Source organism: Phascolarctos cinereus, unplaced genomic scaffold, assembly GCF_003287225.1.
Source record: "Phascolarctos cinereus isolate Bilbo 61053 unplaced genomic scaffold, phaCin_HiC Scaffold_3;HRSCAF=262, whole genome shotgun sequence".
In the NCBI taxonomy this organism is placed as follows: Eukaryota; Metazoa; Chordata; class Mammalia; order Diprotodontia; family Phascolarctidae; genus Phascolarctos; species Phascolarctos cinereus.
The window spans coordinates 193,461,071-193,485,457 of record NW_027555736.1 but is presented as its reverse complement, the minus strand read 5'-3'; the positions used below and the strand labels follow the sequence as shown (position 1 = coordinate 193,485,457).

Genomic DNA, 24,387 nt, shown 5'->3' with positions numbered 1-24,387 from the left:
CTTTGGTGTCTACCTGCTACTCAGTTCTCATGTGTAGCTCCAAGAAGCTGTAGCATGTGCTTTACCCTGGTAAAACCATCTTGGCAGATGGGCTAAACCAAGTTGAGGGTAACCCAGCAGGCCTCAAACCCATTAGTGAGGTAGGGGGAGGTCTACCCTAGGCATGTGAAGATTTCCCCCAGTGGGTAAGACAAGAATAATTTGTTCCAATAGCTGTGAAGGTGGTGGAAGCAGGTGCTGTGGAGCACTCAGAGCTTGGTCAAACATTGAAGACACCAAGGTCATCCATTGCAACCTGGGCCATTACCAGTCATCTTGACTTTTGTCTTGCCATGGAACTTCAGTGACTCTGGAAGACAGAGTGAGGCTGATGACTTTGTGCAACTCTGCCTCACTTAAATCCATTTCACATGCAGATCAAGACATCGCCCCCATGACGCCGTTAGTCTTCTTTGAAAGGGAAAACAAAAGACAGACAACTCTCTTCCTGTGATGTGATTAAAGGTGCTCATCCCTAATGGTCCAGAAATGAGAAAATGGGTGACAGTACATGATAGGAGACAGACAGTATAGAGGACCAAGAGAAAATTTGGGTGTTCTTAACACTGTCATACAAATCAATGTTATTCCACCAGGAAATAAGAAGAAAAAGCAGTCTATAAAATTAGTAGGGTCTGATAACGTATTGCAAAGTATTATATTTATAAGAGATGCCCATCAATTGGGGAATGGCTAAATAAGCTATGGTATATGATTGTGTTAGAATATTATTATGCTGTAAGAAATGACCAGATTTACATGAACTGATGCAAAGTGAAGTGAGCGGAACCAGGAGAATGTTGTACACAGTAACAACAACATTGTATGATGAAGAACTGTGAATGACTTAGCTATTCTCAGCAATACAATGATCCAAGACAATCCCAAAGGACTAATGATGAAGTATACTGACTCCAGAACTGATGTTGTTTAAATACAGAATGAAGCATGCTATTTTTCACTTTGTTTTTTTTTTATTCAAGTTGTCTTGTATGGGATGACTAATGTGGAAATATTTTACATGATTACATATGTATAACCTACATGTGATAGCTTACCATCTCAGGGAGGGAGGGAAATATAGAATTTGGAACTCAAAATGTTAAAAAAAAAAAAGTTCAAAAAATAGTTTTAACATGTTATTTGGGGAAAAAAATTTTTTAAAAAAACACCCGTATTTATGCAAAGAAATAAAAAGCAGGTGTATTTTAATGTTGTTCTTTCCATTTAAATTGTTTTAGTCATTGTATATATTGTTTTCCTGCTTAATTATTCCCATTCTTCTCTCTGTTAAGAAACAGTAATTATAAAGAACTATAATTTCTTAACAGCACAGTAATATTCCATTACTTCTATGTATCATAACATTTGTTTAGCCATTCTTTTATTGGTGGATATCTTTGTTTCCAGTTCTTTGCTACAGCAACATATCATAGAATATAGAAGGTAGAAGCAAGAACAGATAATGGAAGATGAATGTAAAAGCATGGTGTTTATTTGTAAGAATATTGTGTAATGTACTGAAGTTTAAGATAAGAGTATATATATTGAAAATTATGTTATAGATCTTATGACATCCTGAAGAATTATTAAATTATGTGCACATGTGCAGAGAAATATCTGGACTATTTTATTTCTTTAAAAAGGGGCTTTCTGTTCCTGCAGTTTTAAGAATAAAATACCAATCTCTAATATTGTTATCAGACTAGTGTAGTGGAAGTAGCCAAGTATTGAAATTACAGGAACTTCAATTCAGATCCTGGGCCTGCCATTTTTGACACATTTGACCGTAAATGAACCACTTAATATTCCTTAATTTCCTCATGTATAAAATTAACAACTATATGGCCTCTGAAGTCCTTTTTTTCCACATCTAGATCTATGATCCTAAGTAGCAATATCATAAATGTCATGAACCAGATAAATTTTGTGATTAGAAACCTCTCCACTCATCACATCAGTAACACTAATAATAATAACAATATACCTATTGTTATTACTTTATAAATTGCAAATGTGAAAGCTCCAAATCATTCCCATAAATCTTTTTTTTATTATGATTGTAACTAAGGATTTGTATTTTAAAATTTTACAAATTCCTAATTTTCTTTGAATAATGTGAGCTAAGAAAGTTGTTGGCATAGATTGTTTTATAAAAAGTTATTGGACATGCCTTTTTTCTATTTAAAAAATAAAGAGGGAATGTTGCTGCACAAATTGGAAAATCACTGATTTAAACTTTCTAGAGTTCAGTTTTTGTATCTACAAAATTCCGCAACTGGACAGCATAATCTTTAAAAGCATTTCCAGCTTAATGCTTATGATTCTCTGAAATTTTCACATAGAAACCCTTCAGATATTTGAAAATAGCTGTCATATGTGTCAAGCTTACTTTTCTCCAAGCTAAGAGCCTATAGTCCCTTCACGTTTTCTTCATATATTTTTTAGTCCCCTCACCATCCTGTTTACTCACTTTTGGATACACTTTAGTTTGATAATGTCTCTTCTTGAAATACTAGGGTACTTCAAGTATGGCCCTTCCCAGGGTAGAGTACTACTTTATACTTCTTTTAAGCCAGCCTGAGACTAGCTTTGATGTTTTTCAGCCATATCTCTTTGTAAGCATCAGCACTGTGGTGTGGTTGAAGAACAAACACCAAAGCCATTCTTAGGCTAGGTTAATAGTATTTTAAGAAATATAAGAGTCAATGTTGGCACTCCTTGCAATCAAGAAAAAGTAACCTTTTTTTTAAAAAATCAACATTTTCATGTCCCAACCTTGGGTTTTGTGTCTCTTCCTAAGAGGATTTGCAGACTAAAATGTTACTCTCTATTTGTGTTCCTCTTCTAAGATATGTGAATGAAATAACTACCTTCTTTCCTACATGAAGATTGGGGTGGAGAGTGGAGAAGTCTTTAAATTGAAAAAAATTTTAAAAATCAAAATCAAATTTGATTTTTTTTGATGCAATGCAGTATCCTTCAGAAAATATATTAATTTATCTTGAATTTTGTCATAAAATTACCTTTTTCCTTTTAAATGATCTGACGGATTTATTTCATTCTTTATGGAAATGTAATTAAATCTTAAGGGCTTCATTTTCTCCTTGGGAATTATGAGGAAGTGATCCATTTTACAAATGTTTACTTCATAGTCAACTTTTGAAAAGCACATTTATTCCTTGAAGTAGAATATTACCTGCAATCAGGTTTCCGTGAGTTAATGAGAAAACATAAAAAAATGGTATAAGGGAGATTTTTCAGTACTCATACTCTGGGAGAGATGCCAGTCAAGAGTTTTTTGTTTTTTCTACCATACATATTTAAAATAAAATTGCATATGAAAACTAGCTCCAGCTTGATTAAACTTAGTTCTGTAACACTAATGTTAGATAATTAATAAAGTTGTCTGAAATAAAGCCTTTTAAAAGATTTTAGAATTATGAATTCATTTTAACCATTCGCTTTCACCACTTTAACATTTATTAAGTGCATTCTATATAAAAATAAGTAAACTAAATATAGCAAGAATAAAGTTTAAGACGGTTCCCTGCTTTCATGGAACTTGCAGTCTGGTAAAGTTTGCCTCTTGATCAAATACTGTTAAGTTTTTATAAGTGACTTTCAATTTGTATTTCAGATTTTATTATTTCAGTTGGTCAGCTTTTAAACTTCATTTTACTCTTTGACAAATTAAATACTAAAATTTATATACATCCTAATTAAAATTCAAGTTATTGATTTAGAAACTCATGTGGAAAAATGTTATCATATTTTCAAAGTGTACCATAGCTTGCTTCAGAATTTTTAATGCAGTTTTTAATTAGATAAATCATTATATACAAGGCACTATTTAAATGTGATTATTCTGAACATGTTTCTTTTCTCTTTAAGGACTTTGTACTGAAGGCCTCTATCGTGTTAGTGGGAACAAAACTGATCAAGACAACATTCAAAAGCAATTTGATCAAGGTAATGATAAACTGCTACATATAATAAAATCTAATTCTGTTCTTTTTGTTGTAAGAATTTAATGATTTTAGTTAGTTAATTGTTAAGTACAGTAAGCCAAGAAAATAAATGGAGTGAGGCCTAAAAATACCATGGAATTTGGTTACAAATCAGTCACCTTCAAATCCATTTCTTTGGAATTTATGAGTGGCTATGAGAGGAAATGTTAAAGGCCAATTGTTCAACAGTTTGATTTGAAAGGATGGAGGAGATAAGGTAGTTAGAAAAGGCAGGGGCAGTGTCACAGATACCATGTCTAGCTACCTCTGTGGGCAGGGCTACCCAATTGCTACTGGACAGGCCCCAGGAGCCCCACCAGGCAGTTATTACCCAGGACATCCCCAGTATGGAAGGGGGGTTACCCCGTGGCGGGGTCATGGAGGCCCAGCTCCTGGAGGGCCCTACAGACCTCCATCTGGTGGCGAGGCCTATGGACATCCCAGCCCTGGAGGGCTCCCCTCATCAGCTCCTGGAGGACACTATGAAGGCTCTGCCTCAGGAGGTCCCTATGGCCAGCCTGCTACAAATCCCTGTAATACCCCTCAGCCAGGATCTTATGGGCAAGGCCCAGCAGCAAGCACGATTCCTCCTGGTGTAGACACCAAAGCCTACTCCTGATTCCAGACAGTGGATTCAGATCACAGTGACTACGTTTCTATGAAAGAGCTCAAGCAGGCCTTGGTCAGCTCCAGTTGGTCCACATTCAATGATGAAACCTGCCTCATGATGATAAACATGTTTGACAAGACTAAAACAGGTTGGATCGACCTCTTTGGCTTCTCTGCCTTATGGACCTTCATCCAGCAGTGGATGAACCTCTTCCAGCAATATGACCGGGACCACTTAGGTTCCATTCGCTACAATGAGCTGCAACAAGCTGTGTCCCAGATGGGCTACAACCTGAGCCCTCAGTTCACCCAGCTCCTGCTCTCCCGGTACTGCCCTCGTTCTGCCAACCCTGCCATGCAACTAGACGGCTTCATCCAGGTGTGCACCCAGTTGCAGGTGCTGACCAAAGCCTTCTGGGAGAAGGATGCAAGCATGCAGGGCAATGTCCGGCTCAGCTTTGAGGAATTCCTCATCATGACAGCCTCACGGATGTTGTGACTTCAGCCCAGTGCGTGAGTCCTCCATACGAGCAGAGCCGGAGGGGATGCCTAGCCTTGGAGATGCAGAGATCTTGAAGAACTTTCCTCTGCCCCCCTGTAAACTGGGAATGGTAAAGGTATTTCTTCCCTGTCCTCTCCCTTCACCAGTGCCCCCGAAAGAAAGTAGAGCTAGCCTTTCTTTGAGTGGTAACATTCCCAGAAAAGAGTCATAGAACCTGATTGTGACTGCCAATGCTATGGCCATGGGAGGAGTGACCAGCCCTGTCAGCCCTAGGACCGTCCCTAGAGCAAGCAGGATGGAGACCGCACAACTGTGGCTATCCTCACCAGTGGGCAGCCTCAGTTCACTTTCAAGCCTGGGAGATATGAGACTCAGCTCTTTTGGCTCAAGATTCCAAGCAACTTGGTCAGCTTAGGGCTTTGTATCCAGGCAAGTCTTACAGCCTTTCCTGATGGGATGTTAGCACTAGCTCATCTCTAACCACAGTTGTGTGGTAAGAGATTTTATATTAGACAGACTTGAGTTTTCTGAAGATGGAACAGACCAGGGCATGGCATTTCCCATTGAACCCCCTGCTGCCTGACCCCATGCTATGCCCATTGCTGCTCAGGTGTCCAGGGGCAGGTGCTCTCCAGCCCACTCCATGTTGCTTGCTGTTGCCAATGCATCTCTATGTTGTTTTCAGTTTGTAGGGGCCAAAAGTCCAGCACGTCATAAGCTTCAATAAAGGGGTGCTACCTCAAAAAAAAAAGTCAGCCAGGTCAAGTAAAAATTTCTTCAAGGGAGAGAACATAGGTGCTTTGTGTTCATATAAAGACAGCTGGTCCTATACAAGAAAATGACATAAAAAGGAAAAACAAAGGGTTCCTTAAAATAATGGAAGGGCATACTCTTGGCCAGGAATAGAATACACCTAAGAAGGACCTTTAAGAATACATTTTTCTACAGTGTTAAAAATCTAATAAATAACTGAATCTGATATATAAACTGAAAAGGAAAGGAGAAGGAAAAAACTGCTTATATCCACTAGGCTGACTGCCATACAGAGTATCTATAGTGTAGGAAAAACTCCAGTAGTAGAGATGCTCAGAAATTAGCAGGGGACAAAACCCAGCAAAAGATACAACCCAGCAAAAGACACAGCAATAAAATCCCCAGCTCCCAATGCCTTTACACAAATGCACAAAGAATGGATTTAAATTAAAAACTAGATTCTAATGCTAAGAGACATATTTGTCTTAGAGTTACCACTAGGAAGGATAGTTTGGATAGAAGTCTTCATACTGTGCTTATGAAATTTTCAAATGATACAAAACTAAGACAGATAGTGAACACATTGGATGATAGAATCAGGATCCAAAAACAGCTTCATAGACTAGTGGTCATTGAATAGGAGACTTAACAGGAATGAAGTTTAGTCATCTTCATGAGCGCAAAATGGAGGAGGGCCTGGCTGGATGGCAGTTTGTCTGCAGAAGTACTGCTAGCTCAGTATGGTGGTGTGGTATAGTGCAGGAGTGCTGAATCAGGAATCAAATGACTTGTGTTTGAAATTCAGCTCTTGGAAAAGTCAAGAGCCTTTTGGAAAAGGCTTTGAACCTCAGTTTCCTCAAGTTCTTTCCCAGCTCTACATCTAGTATTATGTTTTATTTGTGGATAGTGTGCAATATGGCTGTCAGAACTGTCATTTTAGTTTTCATTAGGAAATGCTGTAGCATCCTGCACTAGAGAGAGGATAATTCTTTTTTACTTTTCCATAGTCAGTCCATTCTTAAGCATTATGTTTAGTTCTGGGCACCAGAATTTAAAAAATGAGTTCATTGATAAGCTGGAGTACATTTAGTGGAGGGCAGCCTGGATGCTGAAGGATCTCAAGATCATACTAGATGAGAACTAGTTTAAGGAATTGAGGGTGAATATCTTGGAAAAGAGAACATTTGGGGGAACACGATAGCTTTTTCAAGAGTTTAAAGGTGCCCTGTGCGTGGAAACTGTAATAAACTTGTATTATATGATCATATAGGACAGAAGTAGGAGCAGTGAATGGTTATAAGATACAGAAAGGCAAATTTAGGTTTCATGTTAGGGAAAACTTCTTAATAATTAGAGCTATCAGAAAGCTAAGTTGGAGGAGGCAGCTAGGTGGCTGAGTGGATAGAGCACTGGCCCTGAATTCAGGAGGACGACCTGAGTTCAAATCCAGCCTCAGATATATAACACTGGGTAAGTCACTTAACACCATTGCCTAGCCAAAAAAAAAAAAAGCTAAGTTGGAGGTTTGGTGGGAGGGTGTTTCTCTCACTGTAGGCCTTCAGTAAAAGGGTTGAATATAATAATATCACTCAACTCAAAGGGTTGTTGTCAGGTTCAGATGAGGTCATCTATGTAAAATGCTGTGTAAATGTTAATGAAAGTAAAGTTTACAAATTTGTTCCTTTTGTATGTGATCCTGTTCAGCAGTGTCAGAAATGTGTAGCCAGTAAGAAAATATGAATGAATCAATGCAGAACAAAACAAACTCCAGCAACATAGGAATGTATTAGTTAGTAGTGATATGTTATATATGCAAAGTACAATGATATAAGATGTCGATCTTTTAAAAAAGCCCAGGAAAAATTAGTATCAGACCTTTCACGTTTGTTTCATTAATTCTCCTGGAAGGTTCAGTTAATGAAACAAACATGAAAGGTCTGAAAGCGAAGGGAAAGGAGCAACAATCCTATGGTCTCATTGGTATGGAGAGCTCTCAGTGAAGAACTTTCTTTACCAATACCAATTTACCAATGCAGATCGTTTCCTTGTCTGCAATTTAGAGAGGTGCCTGGAGCACCAAGAAGTTGTGACTTTCTAGGATTTACACTGGCCAATATATGTCTGAAGTGGGACTTGAAATCAGTTCTTTTGACTTCAAGGCCACTACACCATACTGCCTATCATTTCATTAATTCATAATAAATTAGAAAGTCTTTCTTGAAGTGAAAACTGGATCAGATTTATTTTTTCTTCTTCCTTAGCAAAGCTTATTCTTATTTTTTAATGACTTCAAGATAAAGTTAGTGTCCATTTATTACTATCTATCTGTACTTACCAAGAGGACAGATTTTGTAACCAGCTAATGCTTGATAGATACCTAAGCATCCTTTAAAACTTATTTGTTAAATACCTAAGTATCATTCTGTTAATGGTTTCTCCCCTGTACTGAAATACTTTTTCACTTATTCTGTTGAGAAACATTTCATTTTATATATAGTGTTTTTAACCAAAATGACCCCATTTTAAACATTGTCATTTACTAATAATAGTTAAAAGATTCATTGAACAACCTAGTGTATTTCAATAGCCTTGAGTTTTTAATTACTTGAATTTAAATGTATGTAATATATTACAGTATAAATTCTAAATGCTCTTGTGGAAATATTTTACTTTTTTTGTAGTTTGCATCTTTTGTTAAATTCTTTCACTATGTAAATATGATGTATTAACCGTTAAATGATAGGATATAGAGATAAATGCTTAAATTTTCTCATAATTATTGATAGAGTAACTGGCCATCATTTCATTAATGCAGAAGAAAAGTACTGACATTTATCATAGTAATTTTAATTGTAATTCATTCAGATACATCTTTTTTAATCCTAATCAGTATAAGAATTCTAGGATAAATAACACAAATGCTTTCAAATTTAAGAAAAGTCCTTAAAGATGTAAGTGGCAAGCAAGAACTAGCCTTTTTGACATATTTGAATATTTAGTGGTATTCCACTTTATGCAAAGTATGTTTGAATCGTTTGTTTAAACAGATTTCCAAAAGCATCTTGTTTTCATAATACTTCAGCTGTTAAATTGTCATTTCATTTTTGTTTTGTAGATCATAATATTAATCTAGTATCAATGGAAGTGACAGTAAATGCTGTTGCTGGAGCACTTAAAGCTTTCTTTGCTGATTTGCCAGATCCTTTAATTCCATATTCTCTTCATCCAGAGCTATTAGAAGCCTCAAGTAAGTAATGCACCTCTTGCCTTTTGTGGATTATTCTAGATTACAAAATAGTAGACATTAACTTTCTGATTTATCTAAAAGATTTAGTTGATTTAGCAATTTAACCTCTTAGAGATGTATTTTACTAGAACTTGAGGATATTCAAAAGTAATTAAATAAATCTGTCCAATACTGAGTCATGTAGATATTCAAGTATTTGAAACCCTAAAACTACATTTTGGTCTCCATCATATGAGTCTGTAACACATAAAAGCAGTTCTCAGTTATCAAATTTTTAAGTTTTGGGGTTTTTTTAGTGACATTTTGGTGTTATTTGGCTAGCTAATAGAAGTCATTACATGAAGAAGCCATGATAAATTTTTAAAATTTCCATTTCTTAGATTATTTGTAGTAATCTAGCTAGTGTACTTGTGTCCTTATAGAAATATTCCAGATAATTGAGGCATGAAACACTTTGGGAATTACAGACAGTTCATGCTTTATATAAAGTACTTAGAACAATTTTTACATAATGTAAGTGTGCCTGTGGACATGGGGAAGGGAGGGAGGCAGAAAAGGGAATACACACCTATGGAGGTAGGGGGCTGGCACATGGTTCGAGGACATGTGGCAGCTGGGGACAGAGAAGTAAGAGCAGGAAGAGGAACATGTCTGGATGGGGTCCAACCACATTGGGGCCTGGCCAGAACCTAAACCTAGTGGGAGTGTGGAAGATAACATGTAGAGGATAGGCACAGATTCAGATAGGAGAGAGCAGGTGATATTCAGAGGCCAGGGATAGATTTGCAATACTGGAATGTGGACAGATGGAATTGAGACCCAGGGTAGGTGGGTGGAATGGGACAAAGGTCTCTCTTGGAGGTTTTTGAGCCAAGACAGAACTGGTTTCAGGGACAGTCTCTGCATCCATTCTACTTTCTCTTGAAGGGTTTTTTTGTTTGGTTTTTGTTTTTTGGTGGGGAAGGTGAGGGTAGAAGGCTATGGAGTATTGAGCTGAAGGGTGGAAGTGGAGAGAGAGTATAGTACTGTACTGTAAAGTTAACAGGTAGTTTTGGAATATGGATCTCTTTCAGAATTCTTTACAGTGAAGTCATATTTGCATGATGCCAATTTATGCAACAAGAACTGTCTGTGAAATTTTTAATGTGATAGTAATATTTTGATTTGATTTAACTGTGTAATGGAAGCATTATACATGTTTTTGTCTCCATTTCCCAGATAATTTGTATGGAGAGTTACTCCCAGTATAATTCAGAGAATTTTCTTTGTGTAAAGCATATGATGGTGATGAAACCATTTGGGGATCATTAAGCATATATATGTTAGAAAACATTTTAACTCTACTTGATTTCTTCTGTGGAAACCTGTTCAGTTTGAGAGATGAATTGATAGCTAGCTAGACCATTGTTGAATATAATCTAATGCTATAGAATTTGAGTTTAGCAGTAATGTTATATCTATGACATGAAAATATACTTGTTTTAGGCATAGTGTTTATACATAATTAACCTTTTTTCTAAATATATTTTTATTAATTCCTTTTACTCTTAATTATTAATGAAGTCTTTATTGTCAGTGTTTTAACTGAAAATATTTCAGCTGTTTGCTATGAGGTATTGATATTCGTTTTTTCTCTCTGTGTCAGGAAGACATTGGTGACTTCTGTTATTGTACGATAGTATATAGCTAATGAAATTTGGTGAGATGTATATGCAATGTACATATAAATGTATACTTATATATTATGTGTGGCAAGAGATCTATATAATTTCAGTGGCTTGTGTGATCAAAGTAAAAGACAAAACAGTCTCCTTAAAGGTGAAAGGCCTTACTCCATCTTCAGAAATATTTTATTCTGAAACATTTTCAAAACTAATTAAGGTCTTTTTAAAAAGTATGTAATCTGTACTTAACAAAGACACGGTATCCTGATTTAAATACTTTTGTCAGTGAACAAATATCTGATGAGGATTATTGGCATCTTATACTTTTTCTTGGCTGATTTCTGGAGAAAGAATAATTTTTCAGCAGACCAGCTAAGATGGCAGAGTAGGATGACACAATAGAGCCCAGTTCCCCCTATAGCTGTTCCAAGAAGATCCAACAACAGTGCCAGTCTGAATAATGATTAGGAAGTCTGAGGGAAAACCGCAATGAGTCTTCTTTCCAGCCTAAGAGCACAAATGCAACATACAGGCAAGTGAGTTCTATCCTGAAACTGTGAGTTAGATAAAGATATCTGACTCAGACTTCGGACTAAGAGTAAGACCACATGCTATTGAGCTGACCTCAGAGAGAAGGACCACAGTACTGTCCAGTTGACTTATAAAAAAAGATCATAGACTCAGTCCTTGGCTCAAAAGAGGGCTCTAGCGTTATGGTTCTGACCCCGACCCCATACCTGTATCAAAAACTGAGACCAGGCTCATAACCAGGGTTAGACTGGCCAGCTGGCAATGGCTACAAGGTTTCTAATCCCATAGCAAAACAGTGAATTCAGTTCACAGATTCAGAGAACAGGTAAGTGGGCAGCAAAGTCACTCTGAACCTGCACAACCTTCTAGCTAGCTTGTATGGCTGGGACTAGAAAAATCTGGAGCTCTATCTATAGTCAAGTTGGCCTTTGTTGCTTAGACCTAAATCTGATTCTGGAAGGAGAATAGTCTGAAGTACCTAAGAAGTACAATGATCAAACCATATTTGATTTGATCTTATAAGGCTTGCTTAAAATTCAGAGCTCTTCCTTTCAAAAAAACCCCAATGATTCTTAAACATAGCATGTAGTACCTGGAGAATGTAGCAAAAAGACTACAACTAAGAATCTGAGCTTATACAAGGCTTTAAAAGTCCTGCCACAAGTCTGCAGAGTTTGACGATAGCACAGATTCCCAGTCAGACAAGTAAGGCTTGGAAGAATGAATAAACAAAAAAAGATCAAGATCTGTTATGGTGACAAATGCCCCAAAAACACAAACCCAGAAGAGGAGAATAATTCCAAAGTGCCCACAGTCAAAAGCCTCAGAGAAGAACACAGCTTGACCAGATAATCAGTTATAATTCCTTGAAGAAATAAAGGAAAAATCTTAATTATTTTTTGAAGAAAGCTTTAAAGTAATATTACAAATGAAATGGGAACATTAAAGGAAAGACATGGAAAAAAAGGAGAACTAGATAAGAAAGACTTAGAAAAAGATCTAACAACTTAACACAAGAGGTACAAAATTTTATCCAAGTAAGAAAATGAAAATAAACTAAGCTGAAGTTATATACTATGTAACCATAAGAAATATTAAAGCAAAGTAAAAAGAAAAACTAGGGGGAAAAAAAGAAAATTTAAGGTATTTAATAATAAAAACTGATCTGACAAACAGATCATGAAGATATAAGAATCTATGGGGTGTCAGCAAGCCACAAGCAAAGAAGAATCTGGATGTAATATTTTAAGAAATCATTAAAGAAAGCTCCCAAGATCTGTTAAAACCAAAGAGCAAAGTGAAAATCTACTATATATCTCTAGAAACACTTCAAAATAAAAACTGTTAGAAATATCATAACCAGAATACAGGGCATCCAGGTCAAAGAAAAGTACTGAAAGTGGCTAGGGGGAAAAAAAGTCCTGAGTATTAAGAAAGAGTCAAGATCACACAAGATTTAGCAGCCAATTTTTTAAAGAAACAAAGAGTCTTTGAATGTATTATGGAAAGCAAAGAATAGGTATACACTTATAACTAAGAATAAATTACCCAGCCAAACTAGGTATAGGGGCAGCTAGGTGGTGCAGTGGATAGAGCTCCAGCCTTGGATTCAGGAGAACCTGGGTTCACATCTGGCCTCAGACACTTGACACTTACTGGCTATGTGACCCTGGGCAAGTCACTTAGCCCCAATTGTCTCACCAAAAAGCAAAATAAACAAAAAAACTGCGTATAATCCTATAGTGGGGAAAATGGGCCTTATATAAAAATAAAAGGATATCAAGCATTCCTGATGAAAAGTACAAAACTGCATAGAGACTTTGATGTTCAAATACAGAAACAAAAAGAAAAAAAGTAAACACAAATGCACAGTTCATAGATCAAGGAGGAAAAATTTAAATGCCGTCACACTGCCTGAACACCATGCCCCACCCACCAAAAAAACAAAAAGCCCAGACATATTTTGAGAAGTTTTAAAAAAGAAAATTGCCTGGATCTCTTAGAACCAAGAGTAGAATGAAAATAGAAGGACTCTATCAATCACCTCTGCAAGAAACTTCAAAATCAATACTCCTCAAAATATAGCCACTATCCAGAGCTTCCAGGTCAAAGTTAAAAATACTGGAAGCAGCCAGAATGAAAAAATTCAAGTACCAAGGAGGCACAATTAGGATCATATACTGTTTAGCAGCTACCACTACAAAGGAATGGAAAACATAGAATGTGGTGTTCCAAAAGGTGTAGGTTTTTAGGAAAGAACAATTTACCCAGCAAAGCTGAGTACATATGAAGTATAAACTACAAGGGGAAAATGTACCTTTAAACAGAAGAATTAAAAGCCCTTCTGATGAAAAGACCAGAGCTGAGTAAAAACTTTGAAATATAAGCATGAGAATAGTGGGAAATATTAAAAATGTAAATACAAGTCAATAATCAGGAGGAACTCTATGTATATAAACCCTTTTGTCCTCAGTCACAGAGGACCCAAGAGTGATTTTGTTACATTTGATCATCTAAGAAGAAAGGAAAAACTTTGGAAAAAGGAATAGACTAGGGAAGAAAGGGAAAGAAAGTGGGGCAACTTATCTCACATAATCAGGGTATACTAGTAGAGGTCTATGCAAACAAGGAAAGGGTGAAGGGAGCAGGTATGACTTGAACCTCACTTTCATCTAAACTGGTCATTGTAAGGTAGAATACATACACAGATTCTGAGGTAGAAATGCATTCTACTTATCTAGGGGATCAGGGAGAGGGAGAAGGAAATAAAATGCAAAGGAGTAAGAATCTGTTAGTGGGGATATGGGTGAAGAGAAGAGAAAAGGGAGAGAGGAATTGCACTGCGTCAAGCATAGGGCATCATTGCTGAGCACAATCATGTCCCACGTTCCTTTTCTTTGTAAAGAGGGGATGGGAAACAAAGAGGAAAAAGTATAGGAGTGTGCTGGAGCCAGCTCATACTAGCTGATAAGTGATGATTGTTACATTTACAATGGGAGCATTTTGGAAGTCAGCAAGTGCTACAAATCAGGACTTGATTCATTGCAATGTTCTAGACTTAAGAAAGTGATGGAGAAAATGTTAATAATGCAAATTAAAATTAATTGTCCTATGTACATTTTTTTTGGGAGGGCACGGTTGTTTAACATAGGCCAGCACATTCCTGCGTGTAAATGTAAATGTAAATGAAATGAACTTATTAAAATAAGAGAAGAAAACAAAATGGATCAGAATGCTGAATCCAATAGTATGTTGTTAATAAGAATCATGTGATAGAAAGACTAGCATAGTTAAAAGAAGGGGTGGAGCAAAATCTAGTTTGCTTCAACTGAACTGAACTCAAAACAATCAAGAATAGTAGTGATCATGATCAGAGGCAAGGCAACAAAAAGAATAGACTTGTTTAAAAAAGTTAATGGGGAAACCACATGTTCCTGAAAGGTATCACGGGTAATTTCAGTACTTAACGTATGTACACCAAATGGCTTGCCTTCTTATTACTTAAAGAAAAAGCTAAAAGAATTTCAATGAGAAATGGGCATTTAAAGTATAATTAGAGGGAGACCGCAGAGTGTCACTTTCTCGGAGCAAGACAACTCTATCCAAAAAATTAAAAAGAATTTAAAGATTCAAATAGAGTTTTAGAAGAGGTAAATATGATAGCTTCTCTAGTGATTATTGAATTGCAAAGGAAAGGAATGTACATTTTTCTCAGCTACAGTTATCATTACAAAAATTGACCTTGTATTTGGGCATAAAAACCTCAGAAACAAGATAATGTCAATATTGAGACCATATACTACTAATGTTTTCACTATGCAGCCAAAGCAGTCCTTAGGGGAAATTTTTTTATCTGTAAATGCTTAACAAAAGAGAATATGTCACTTAATTGGGCATGTAACCAAAAGAAAAAAAACCTGAAACCATAAAAATCAATAATAAAAAAACACAATAAAAAAGAAATGCCAAAAATCAAAGAAGAGATTAACAAAATTGAAAATAAAAAACCATTGAATTACTAAAACTAAGTTATTTGAAAAAATAAGAGAACCATTAATTTCATTTTTAAGAGAAAAACCAAATCACAAATGTTAAAAAGGAAAATTCACAATTAATAATGAAATAAAAGATATTATTAGAAACTATTTTGTCTCGCCTCATACCAGTAAAACTGGAATATTGTATGCAATGTAAAATACCCCTGTTAATAAAACACAAAATAGAAAAATTTTAAAAACTTAATCTCAGAAAAAGAAATTCAACAAGTTATAAATGGATTCCTAAGGAAAAAGTGCCCGAGGATTTGATGGATATATAAATGAATTCTGTCAGACATGCAAAGGACAGCTATAATATTATATGTATTATTTCAAAAATAGAAAAAAAAAGGAATCCCACCAAATTCCTTCTATGATATAAATAACGTCTTGATACCTAAACCAAGGAGAGTCAAAACAGAAAGAAGACTGTAGACTAGCATTCCTAAAGTGCAGTGATATAAATATTTTTAAATAAAATATTTGCAAAGAGAATTCACTATCATCTCACAAAGATTATACCTGTGAGCAAGTTGTATTTATGTCAGGTTGGCTCGATATTATGAATAATACAATTAAAATTGACCATATTAATAACAGAAAGAACAAATTTCACATAATTGTCAATAAATGCAGAAAAAAGCTTTTGGTAGAATATACACCCATTTCTGGTTTTTAAAACTAGAAAACAGGAGTAAACAGATTTTTCCTTAATAATGTTTTACACACACACACACACACACACACACACACACACACACACACACAAACAATCAAGAGCCAGAAAATTATACATGTTCATTTAAAGACTAGGCTTTGTAAACATTCTTAGGGCTTTTACTTAGAACTGACATTCACATTTAAAGTATTTCCTTGTTCTTTAAAATAACTCCCACAAATGTATCTTTATACAATGCTTGGTTAGTCCCTTTGATACTCTGTGTAATTAATTGTTACAGAAGTGTTCTTTAATTGATTCTGGCTTTCAAATGTCTAAATTTGAGTTAGTAAAGTTTTTCCTATAGTTGAAAAAAAAAAGCCTCAACTAGTTCTATAAGGGAATGTGAGGTAAGTTTAGTTTTCCAGTTATAAGATTAAGTTGAGAGTTTTAAAAGTATAAAGGAAGGAAATCTTAATCTGCCATGCATCATTAGTACCTCATCATTTTTCATAGCTATCTACAGGCACTATGTCTACCTGTCTACAACTGTAGGCATTGATCCAATTTCTTTATAAAGTTTTCTTTATAAAGTTTAGCTTTATCCCTTTCTTCCCAGGAACTCTTGTCAATGATATTGAACTGGCAATAGACTTATATTCTCTTTTTGGACTGTATTTACCTGAAGGATCCAAAATATACTCCATATATTCCTACTATGATGTCCTATCATGGCATTCAGGTGAACCCTGGGTTCATAAAAACTATGCTAACAATGTAAGCTCTGGTTGGTTCAGGCCTGAACAAGAGAGTATGGACCTGACAATACCCAAAACTGTCTGTGTAAGGACCAAACTAGTTCAGAAAGGCTCATTAGCAGGAGGTAGGTCACTGAATTGTTTGGCCATACTAAAATCCTAACAGGAAATTCATGCAGGAAGCTTAAAGGATTTATAAAAAAAATTCAAGATCATGGATAACATCATTCCTAAAAAGTGGTGACAATGAAGCCATCAGAAACTAGAAACCTATAATGCCTTATATGTAGAAAATCGTTGTTAGGGTAACACCGGGTACTTTCTTTGCATGTAATTGGAGAAAATAAAATACTGTTAAATGGGGAAAAAACAACAAAAAAATTAAAGAACCAGAATAACACTAGGGTTGGAGTCAAGGAAGATTTATCTTCCTGAGTTCAGATCTGGCCTCAAGACACTAACATGTGACCCTGGGCAAGTCATTTAACCTCTTTGCCTCAGTTTCCTCATTTGTAAAATGAGCAAAAGGAAATAGCAAATCTACTCCAGTAGCTTTGCAAAGAAAACCCCAAACCGGATCACAAAGAGTCAGACATAGCTGAAAAGACTGAACAACAAGGGCGGTGAAGAGGTATAGGAGTGTAAATAGGCTGTAACATACACCAACAATGGCTTACAAAAAAGAAGTGGAATTAGCATGATTAATGACTGAGGCAGGCTAGCCATTTACTGAGGACTAGAATATAAAAACAAATGGACAGGCCAGTGCGCTCTTGGTTTCCATGAAATCTTAAAAAACCTAGAAGGCGTCCTAGTGCATTTCATTGGGAACATTCTTTGGTTCATTTAAACAAGCATTTATTAAGTGTGTATTTATTCTATGCAGTACCCTGGGGACATAGACAAAAATGAAGAAATGGTCCCTCCTCTTAAGGGGAGTACATTCTCCTTGGAATTAAGGGAGAAATAGTAAATATAAGATGATTTGAGGAGGGAGACATCACAGGAGAGTACTAACAACTAAAATAAAAGGAATGCTTCCATGATTTTATCACTTGTTGAGATAACATGAACAAGAATCACGTAGGATGAGAAAGTATAAGTATGTTGCAGCCTCCATCAATGGAAGGAATAGTTCTACTTATGAGATTATGAGTTCATTGAAATAATAAAAAATATGCCCTTAAAAGATCATAATAATTTGAACAAAAATTATATAAATTATTATATCTAATATAGAAAATTCCACATACACTATCTGTTCATAGCTTCACACTCTTGACAGTATTACGTAGGTGTATGAGCCAATAATGGCAGTGTCCAGTTCATCCACTGGGGAGGAATGTTTTGAACCTTAATGGTAACTTTGCCTTATAAAATAGGGATATTGAAACAGTTACTGGCACCCAATAAGCTCTGTTGTAATTATTTTTTAGGACCTTGTGTTAGACTTAATTTCTAAGTTTTAAAATAATTTTATTATCTTGTATGTGTGTGTAGAATAGACACTACATTATGTAGCAAGTACTTAATATAATAGATGTATTAGCTGCATTTTGTAGTAGTTATAATAGCATTATCAAGTGCTTTAAGAGACTTTGTACATTTTTTCTCCCAAAACACAATTACTTTATTTTTACAGAAATCCTGGATAAGACAGAACGACTTAATGCTTTGAAAGAGATTGTGAAGAAATTCCATCCTGTTAACTATGATGTATTCAAATATGTAATAACACATCTAAACAGGTAACTGTGTACCTCAGTCATTTTTTATAATACATGTAATGTACATTTGCTACAATACTGTTGAAATATTAGTAGCCAAAGTGATAAATAGGTTAAAAAGCTAGTTTGAAGTGGCAAGTTATACAAAATAGGTGAAGTTTTACCTTGTTTTTAATTATTATTTCAGTTTATGTTTCTCATTGTTTCATCAGATAATGGGATTTTAGAACTAGAAAGGAACTTAGAGAACAACCTCCATTTACAAATGAGACTAAGACCAAAAGGACTTTGTAATTCATTGTTAGAACCCTACAATCCTGGGCCCCCTATGCTCTTTCTTTTTCATTATACTACTTCTACTTTTGTCGTTTTTTTTTTTAACATGGACACGAGAGTTATATATGCTTGATTTTTTTTCCATGTTGAGTTAATCATATTGGATTATCCATTAGTGAGTTTTTCTTAGCAAGTTGTTTTTTGTCTCACTTTGTTCTTATTTCTTTTTGTTATCCAAGACATTTCTGAACCATTTCTCACATTTTCCATTGAAATACATTATCCTAATGTCAACCCAGGAAAGGCATTATTTGTAAAGTAGTTTTATGAGGAGAAGAGGTATTGGTGTCTTTTGATTTAGGAATTATTTGTGCCATAGATCACCTTGGTAAATGTGAATGATTAAGAATCAAGTGTATTTCAGTCCTAGCTCTGAAACTAATTAGTTTTATGACTTTGGATGAAGTCACTTAAATTTTGAGCCTCGTAACCTTCATCTGTAAAGTTAGGACGTTGAATTAACAGTCTTTAAGATAATTTTAAAAGGCTATGATTGTGTGTGTGTATGTGTAGAGAGAGAGAAAAAATATGCAATGAGCTTGGCTTTGGGTGTAGGGAGTGGGGAGGGCACAAAAGTGCCAAAAATATGTATTATATTCTTAAGAATGCAAGTTGATAGAGTATTAGGGTGTCATTAGGAGGGAAATGTTCACTAGTTTTGAAGATTAACAATTAAAACAAGATTTTGAGTGAAATTCTATATGATTTATTGGTAAATAATAACTCGAAATACTCAAGATTTTGATCTACAATTTTAGTGTTCTTCAGTATCAGTGGAAAAATTAACCTAAGTTGTAATTTGTCCTCATCTTTTGAGAAGTCTATTCTTCCAATGGAATAAAAGAAACCACTTCCATTTATAAATTACTTATTTCAGGGAACACCAAACAAAGAAAACCTATCCTAGGAGCTTTAAAAAAAAATACTATTATTTGGCAGTCACTGTGCTAAGCACTTGGGCTGCAAAAAACATCAAAAACGTAAGAATTGGTTGTTTGCTGGCAGTTTTTACTAGAAGGATAGGACAGAGAGAAGCTGCTTTAAATTTGAAATTTGAGTTCTAGTGGGATTATATTATTTCTAAGGTAATTTCTTGATTTAAAATTCCATGTTTTTCTATTCACATGTAAATGTGTATTCTTTTTTTTCTTCTTTTACAGGGTTAGTCAGCAAAATAAAATCAACCTTATGACAGCAGACAACTTATCCATCTGTTTCTGGCCAACTCTGATGAGACCTGATTTTGAAAATCGAGAGTTTCTGTCCACCACTAAAATCCATCAGTCTGTTGTAGAAACTTTTATTCAGCAGTGTCAGTTTTTCTTTTACAATGGAGAAATTGTAGAAACTGCTAATTCTGTGGCATCTCAGCCACCTCCTTCAAATACCGGACAATTGGTGGAACCAATGGTACCACTTCAGTTACCCCCACCATTGCAACCTCAGCTAATACAACCACAATTACAAGCAGATCCTCTTGGTATTATATAAGTAGGAGATGATTGCAGGCAGCCTGGCATTGAAAAGAAAACAAGCAAAGCTAGACATGCATGTTTCAGGGTACAATAGTGTATTTCATATTTCTGACAAATAATTCATGTTCATACTGAGGGAACATCTTTCTCTTAGAACTGTATCATATTCCTTCTTCATTTCCACTGCAGATCAAGACCATGTGATAAGCATGATTGGAGAGGTTTAATTTTTTTAAACAAAAATAACTATAAAGTACAAAGCTACTGCTGCTGCATGTAATCTTATTGCAATCACTATATCATTCCTTTGGCAATTTCTGCCTCAATATATTGTGAATAAAATTTTTCTATAGAAATTAAATGATTTAAAAACTCACATTTATGAAACATTCATTGCTTTTCAGCCTGCTTTAGGGCTTCTTTTTCTTTTAATTTTATGTGATATTTGGGCAACTTAATTTCCATTCAAACATAAAAGCCCAGCTATAGTTATTTTATAACATCAAGTTACTTAAATCAAGTTTGGGGTGGTGTTGGAAAGAATGAAAAAGTGCACTGTTGAAATAAATTACATTCCTGCACCTTCCATCTTCTGAGTAAACCTGTGGACAATTCGATGAGGGGTAGGTTAAACATAGTTTTTATTTCTTGTAGCACAATACCAAGGACATGCTTGTGGCAAACGTGAATTTAGAATATTGTGCAAAAAGACCAGATGTCATCTACTTATTTCCTTATGTTCCATTAATGAGATAAACATTTTGTATCCTGTTAATTCTGTAAACAAATGCATGTTTAAAAGATCATTGATGGTCTTATAAACTTAATCTAATATATTTTAGATATTTTAATTTTTTCCCTCTTGGGGAATACATTTAGTGTGTAGAAAATAGCTCATGACATTTTCATATAAGGTTATATAACTTTTCATACATAAGCATAAAATTTGTTGTAGTAAAATTCTTTAAACCAAACAATGTTTTAATCTAGGACATGTATTTAATCTGTTCTTTAAAATCTATTTTTATGTGGCCCTTTAAATATATACAAAAATCCATTGCTAATATAGCAATAAATACTTTGGGTACTGACTGCCTCTTTGGAGTGTATATATAAAATTACAAACTTGTATTCATATTCTTTTCTGTGGTATGTTGTACTAAAATTTCAAAATTACTTTTGCACCATTTTGATACATTTTTTTCTTTGACGTTGGTACCAGTTTTGCTGTAAAACAATGCTGCTTTTTTCATTTTAAATATTTTATTAGTGATAATGCAACTTACAAAGTGATAAATTATGGATAAATTTTCAGAATTAGGCAGCTGTAAACTTTTTTGTTAGGCTTTTCTCAAGAGTTCTATGGACACTATGCCATTTTTGTCTGGAAAGGAAAGAATTCGGTTTGTTTTCAGCTGCTAGGGTACGTCTTTTGTGGTAAAAGAAAAGCTATTTGGTTGTTGTAATCTTCATTCATAATGAAATTTTAAGATCGTCCTATGTATTATATAGTAAATAGTTGATTTTGAGATTTAAAGTTCTTAAGAGTTTGATTTGCTCCCTTTTCCTAAAATAAAAATTGCCTTTCCCAACTGTTATGTCCTAGGTATTGTACTTCTAATTTTAACTTGGATTAATCATTCTGAATCAAGATGCTGACATGAACCAGGCTGCTGTTGAAGTACATGTATATTATAAATTATCTTATGTGTTATATTCTTGCAAGTTATTATCTTTTCTAAGAAAACAAAAGCCCTATTATTCCTATTGCAAAGCACACAGGAATTGAGAAAGTACAATAATTTAAAAACTGTCCAGTAAATGTAGTATTCTTAACTTGTTCTATATTACTTATACCTGTTGTCTATATAGCTTTAATTTATAGCTGTCAGTTTAACATTGGCATGTCTAGCAAAAAAAAAAAATTAAACTTTAAGAGTTTTATAAACTGTTTCTAGGTTGCTAAAGAATTTATTTTTCTACTATATATGGTATAGACAAAGCATCAAACTATGTACAGGAAAAAAGCCTGACTATTTCTTTTGGAAGTAGGCTAAAAGGAAATTTTTCAACTGTCCATATCTTCATATTCAGTCTAGTATAACTTCCTACTGTGATGTGAATCTCACTTTACACTATTTCTGTTTTTTGCTATACTAGTATATATAGTCAGCTATGATAATTTAAATTTCATCTGCATACAGTACCATTTTTGTTATGTTACGACTAGCATTTACCATTTTCCATGTTAACCACATAATACAGCTCTGAAAAATTGACATTAATTTTTTTTTTATTATATCATAGACATGACACTCACAATGAGTCCATCTATATAACCCATAGTTGGCCCAATTAGCAAGTTTCACTAACATTGAAAATTAAGTAGCTACTTAAAACAATATATAACTCTCAATTACTTATATTGTTTTTGTCCAGAGCTTAGTTTTATGTTTTAAGTATTGAAAAGGTATTTTAAGTATTTGCTTTCCTATGGAACAGCTGGAAGGCAAGGGGGCATATTATTATATGAAACTTTAGAAGATTAAAAGAAGGGACTAAATAATTTCTTATATATTTCATCAGTATCCAAATTGGTGGGGAAAAGGAGCGTCACAATGGACTTCTAATAATTAAATTTTAAGGAAAGCTAACGAATAAATTCACAAGACATATGAATTACCATTTTCATTAATGCTTCCTATGTCTAATTGTTACACTATTGGGCTTAAAGAGCCATATCTAGATTAAGATACATAAAAGGCTTATTGCTATTCTGATTTATGCATTCAGTAGACATATCCATTTGGGAATCAAATTATACACCTTCAAGGTGATTTATAATTAATTTCTTTTTTAGAAATAAAATTCATTTAAAAATAATAGTCCAGGTACAGTGGATTTTGGTTTTAAATGGTATTTGTTAGTAGTTTTGAACATTTGTAATGTAAATACTGTAGGTTACAGCAGTCTGATTTAGGTGAGAAGCAGCTTTTATTTTCCATCCTGTATGTAAATAATGTGGACTTGCTTTTCCTTTTGAGGTACTGGAATATAATTTCTAATATCTCTAAACTATAAACAGAAGGAAACAATTGGAATAAGAACCTAGGCCTTAGCTTCCATGGTGATTTTAGTTTTTTTATACAGTAATAATTGTGATGCTATTTGTCAACTGGATATAAATATATATATAATTTTAAAAAGTCAAAAGCGCTTTCTTTGTTTTTAATTAATGTAATCATGTGCTTCACCACCAACAGGATGCTGCAGTGAATTAAATATCAGTGAAGCTTATTCTGTATAAAGAATGCTATGAATAAAACATTATGATGCTTACTGTGTATAATTTTTAGTTCTAGTGGGTCTTCACCATTTTTTTTACGTGAGCTTATATTTTTCAACTAAAGTTTCTACTCAGGCTGTTTTTTAACTGAATCGCGTGTGTGTGTGTATGTGTGTGTAAAAATGAGAACTTTACTAGGTACTATAAGTTAATGGTATTGGTAGCGTGTTATCAGTGGAGGTCAGCTGTTTCTTGCATTGTCTAGTGAATTAAAAGTTGGGGTGATGAGCATTCAGTAGAAATAAGATATTTAAAACATTGACCTCTGAAGCCTAGGTAATCACTGGATAGAGGATTTCTTTGGTTTGATATGAATTCTAATGGCTTACAAGAATGTCTTGGTACAGCTAAAATCTGTTATGATACTAGAATATCTAACCTAAAGGAGTGTCCTTTTGGTTCTCTCTGTATGCATTGTGGATCTCAAGTCTAATTTTTGTATAAATTGGGTTTGGGAGGGAGTTGGGTGGAAACCATTAAGTCATATACAGTATTCTCTACTTTTCCTGGAATCTTTTTTTAGTCTACTCTAGAATTTTTTTTTACTGAACTATGATAAATGTATCACTTATTTAGCTTGATCCTTACTTTCTCTAATACAGAAACTTTTATAAAACAATTATGATGATAATATAATTTGTAATATTTAATATAATTTGTTTATATTAGATTTATAATATAATTTATAAATAATT

At 34.4% G+C, this 24,387-nt stretch overlaps 1 protein-coding gene and 1 pseudogene across 3 annotated transcripts in view; both read left to right on the top strand.

The window, feature by feature from the left end:
• The window catches only part of ARHGAP5 (Rho GTPase activating protein 5), a 95,594-nt gene extending 71,909 nt beyond the window's left edge, over positions 1–23,685 (top strand). For all 3 annotated transcript variants that reach the window (XM_078151396.1, XM_078151397.1, XM_021004273.2), the window contains exons 4-7: positions 3,934–4,011; positions 9,029–9,160; positions 18,451–18,556; positions 20,032–23,685. In XM_078151396.1, coding sequence (XP_078007522.1) covers positions 3,934–4,011; positions 9,029–9,160; positions 18,451–18,556; positions 20,032–20,362 — 647 coding nt within the window. In that variant the 3' untranslated portion in view covers positions 20,363–23,685. The remainder of the gene's footprint in view (positions 1–3,933; positions 4,012–9,028; positions 9,161–18,450; positions 18,557–20,031) is intronic.
• On the top strand, positions 4,118–5,157 carry LOC110220275 (peflin pseudogene; annotated as a pseudogene).
• Positions 23,686–24,387: the final 702 nt, after the last annotated feature.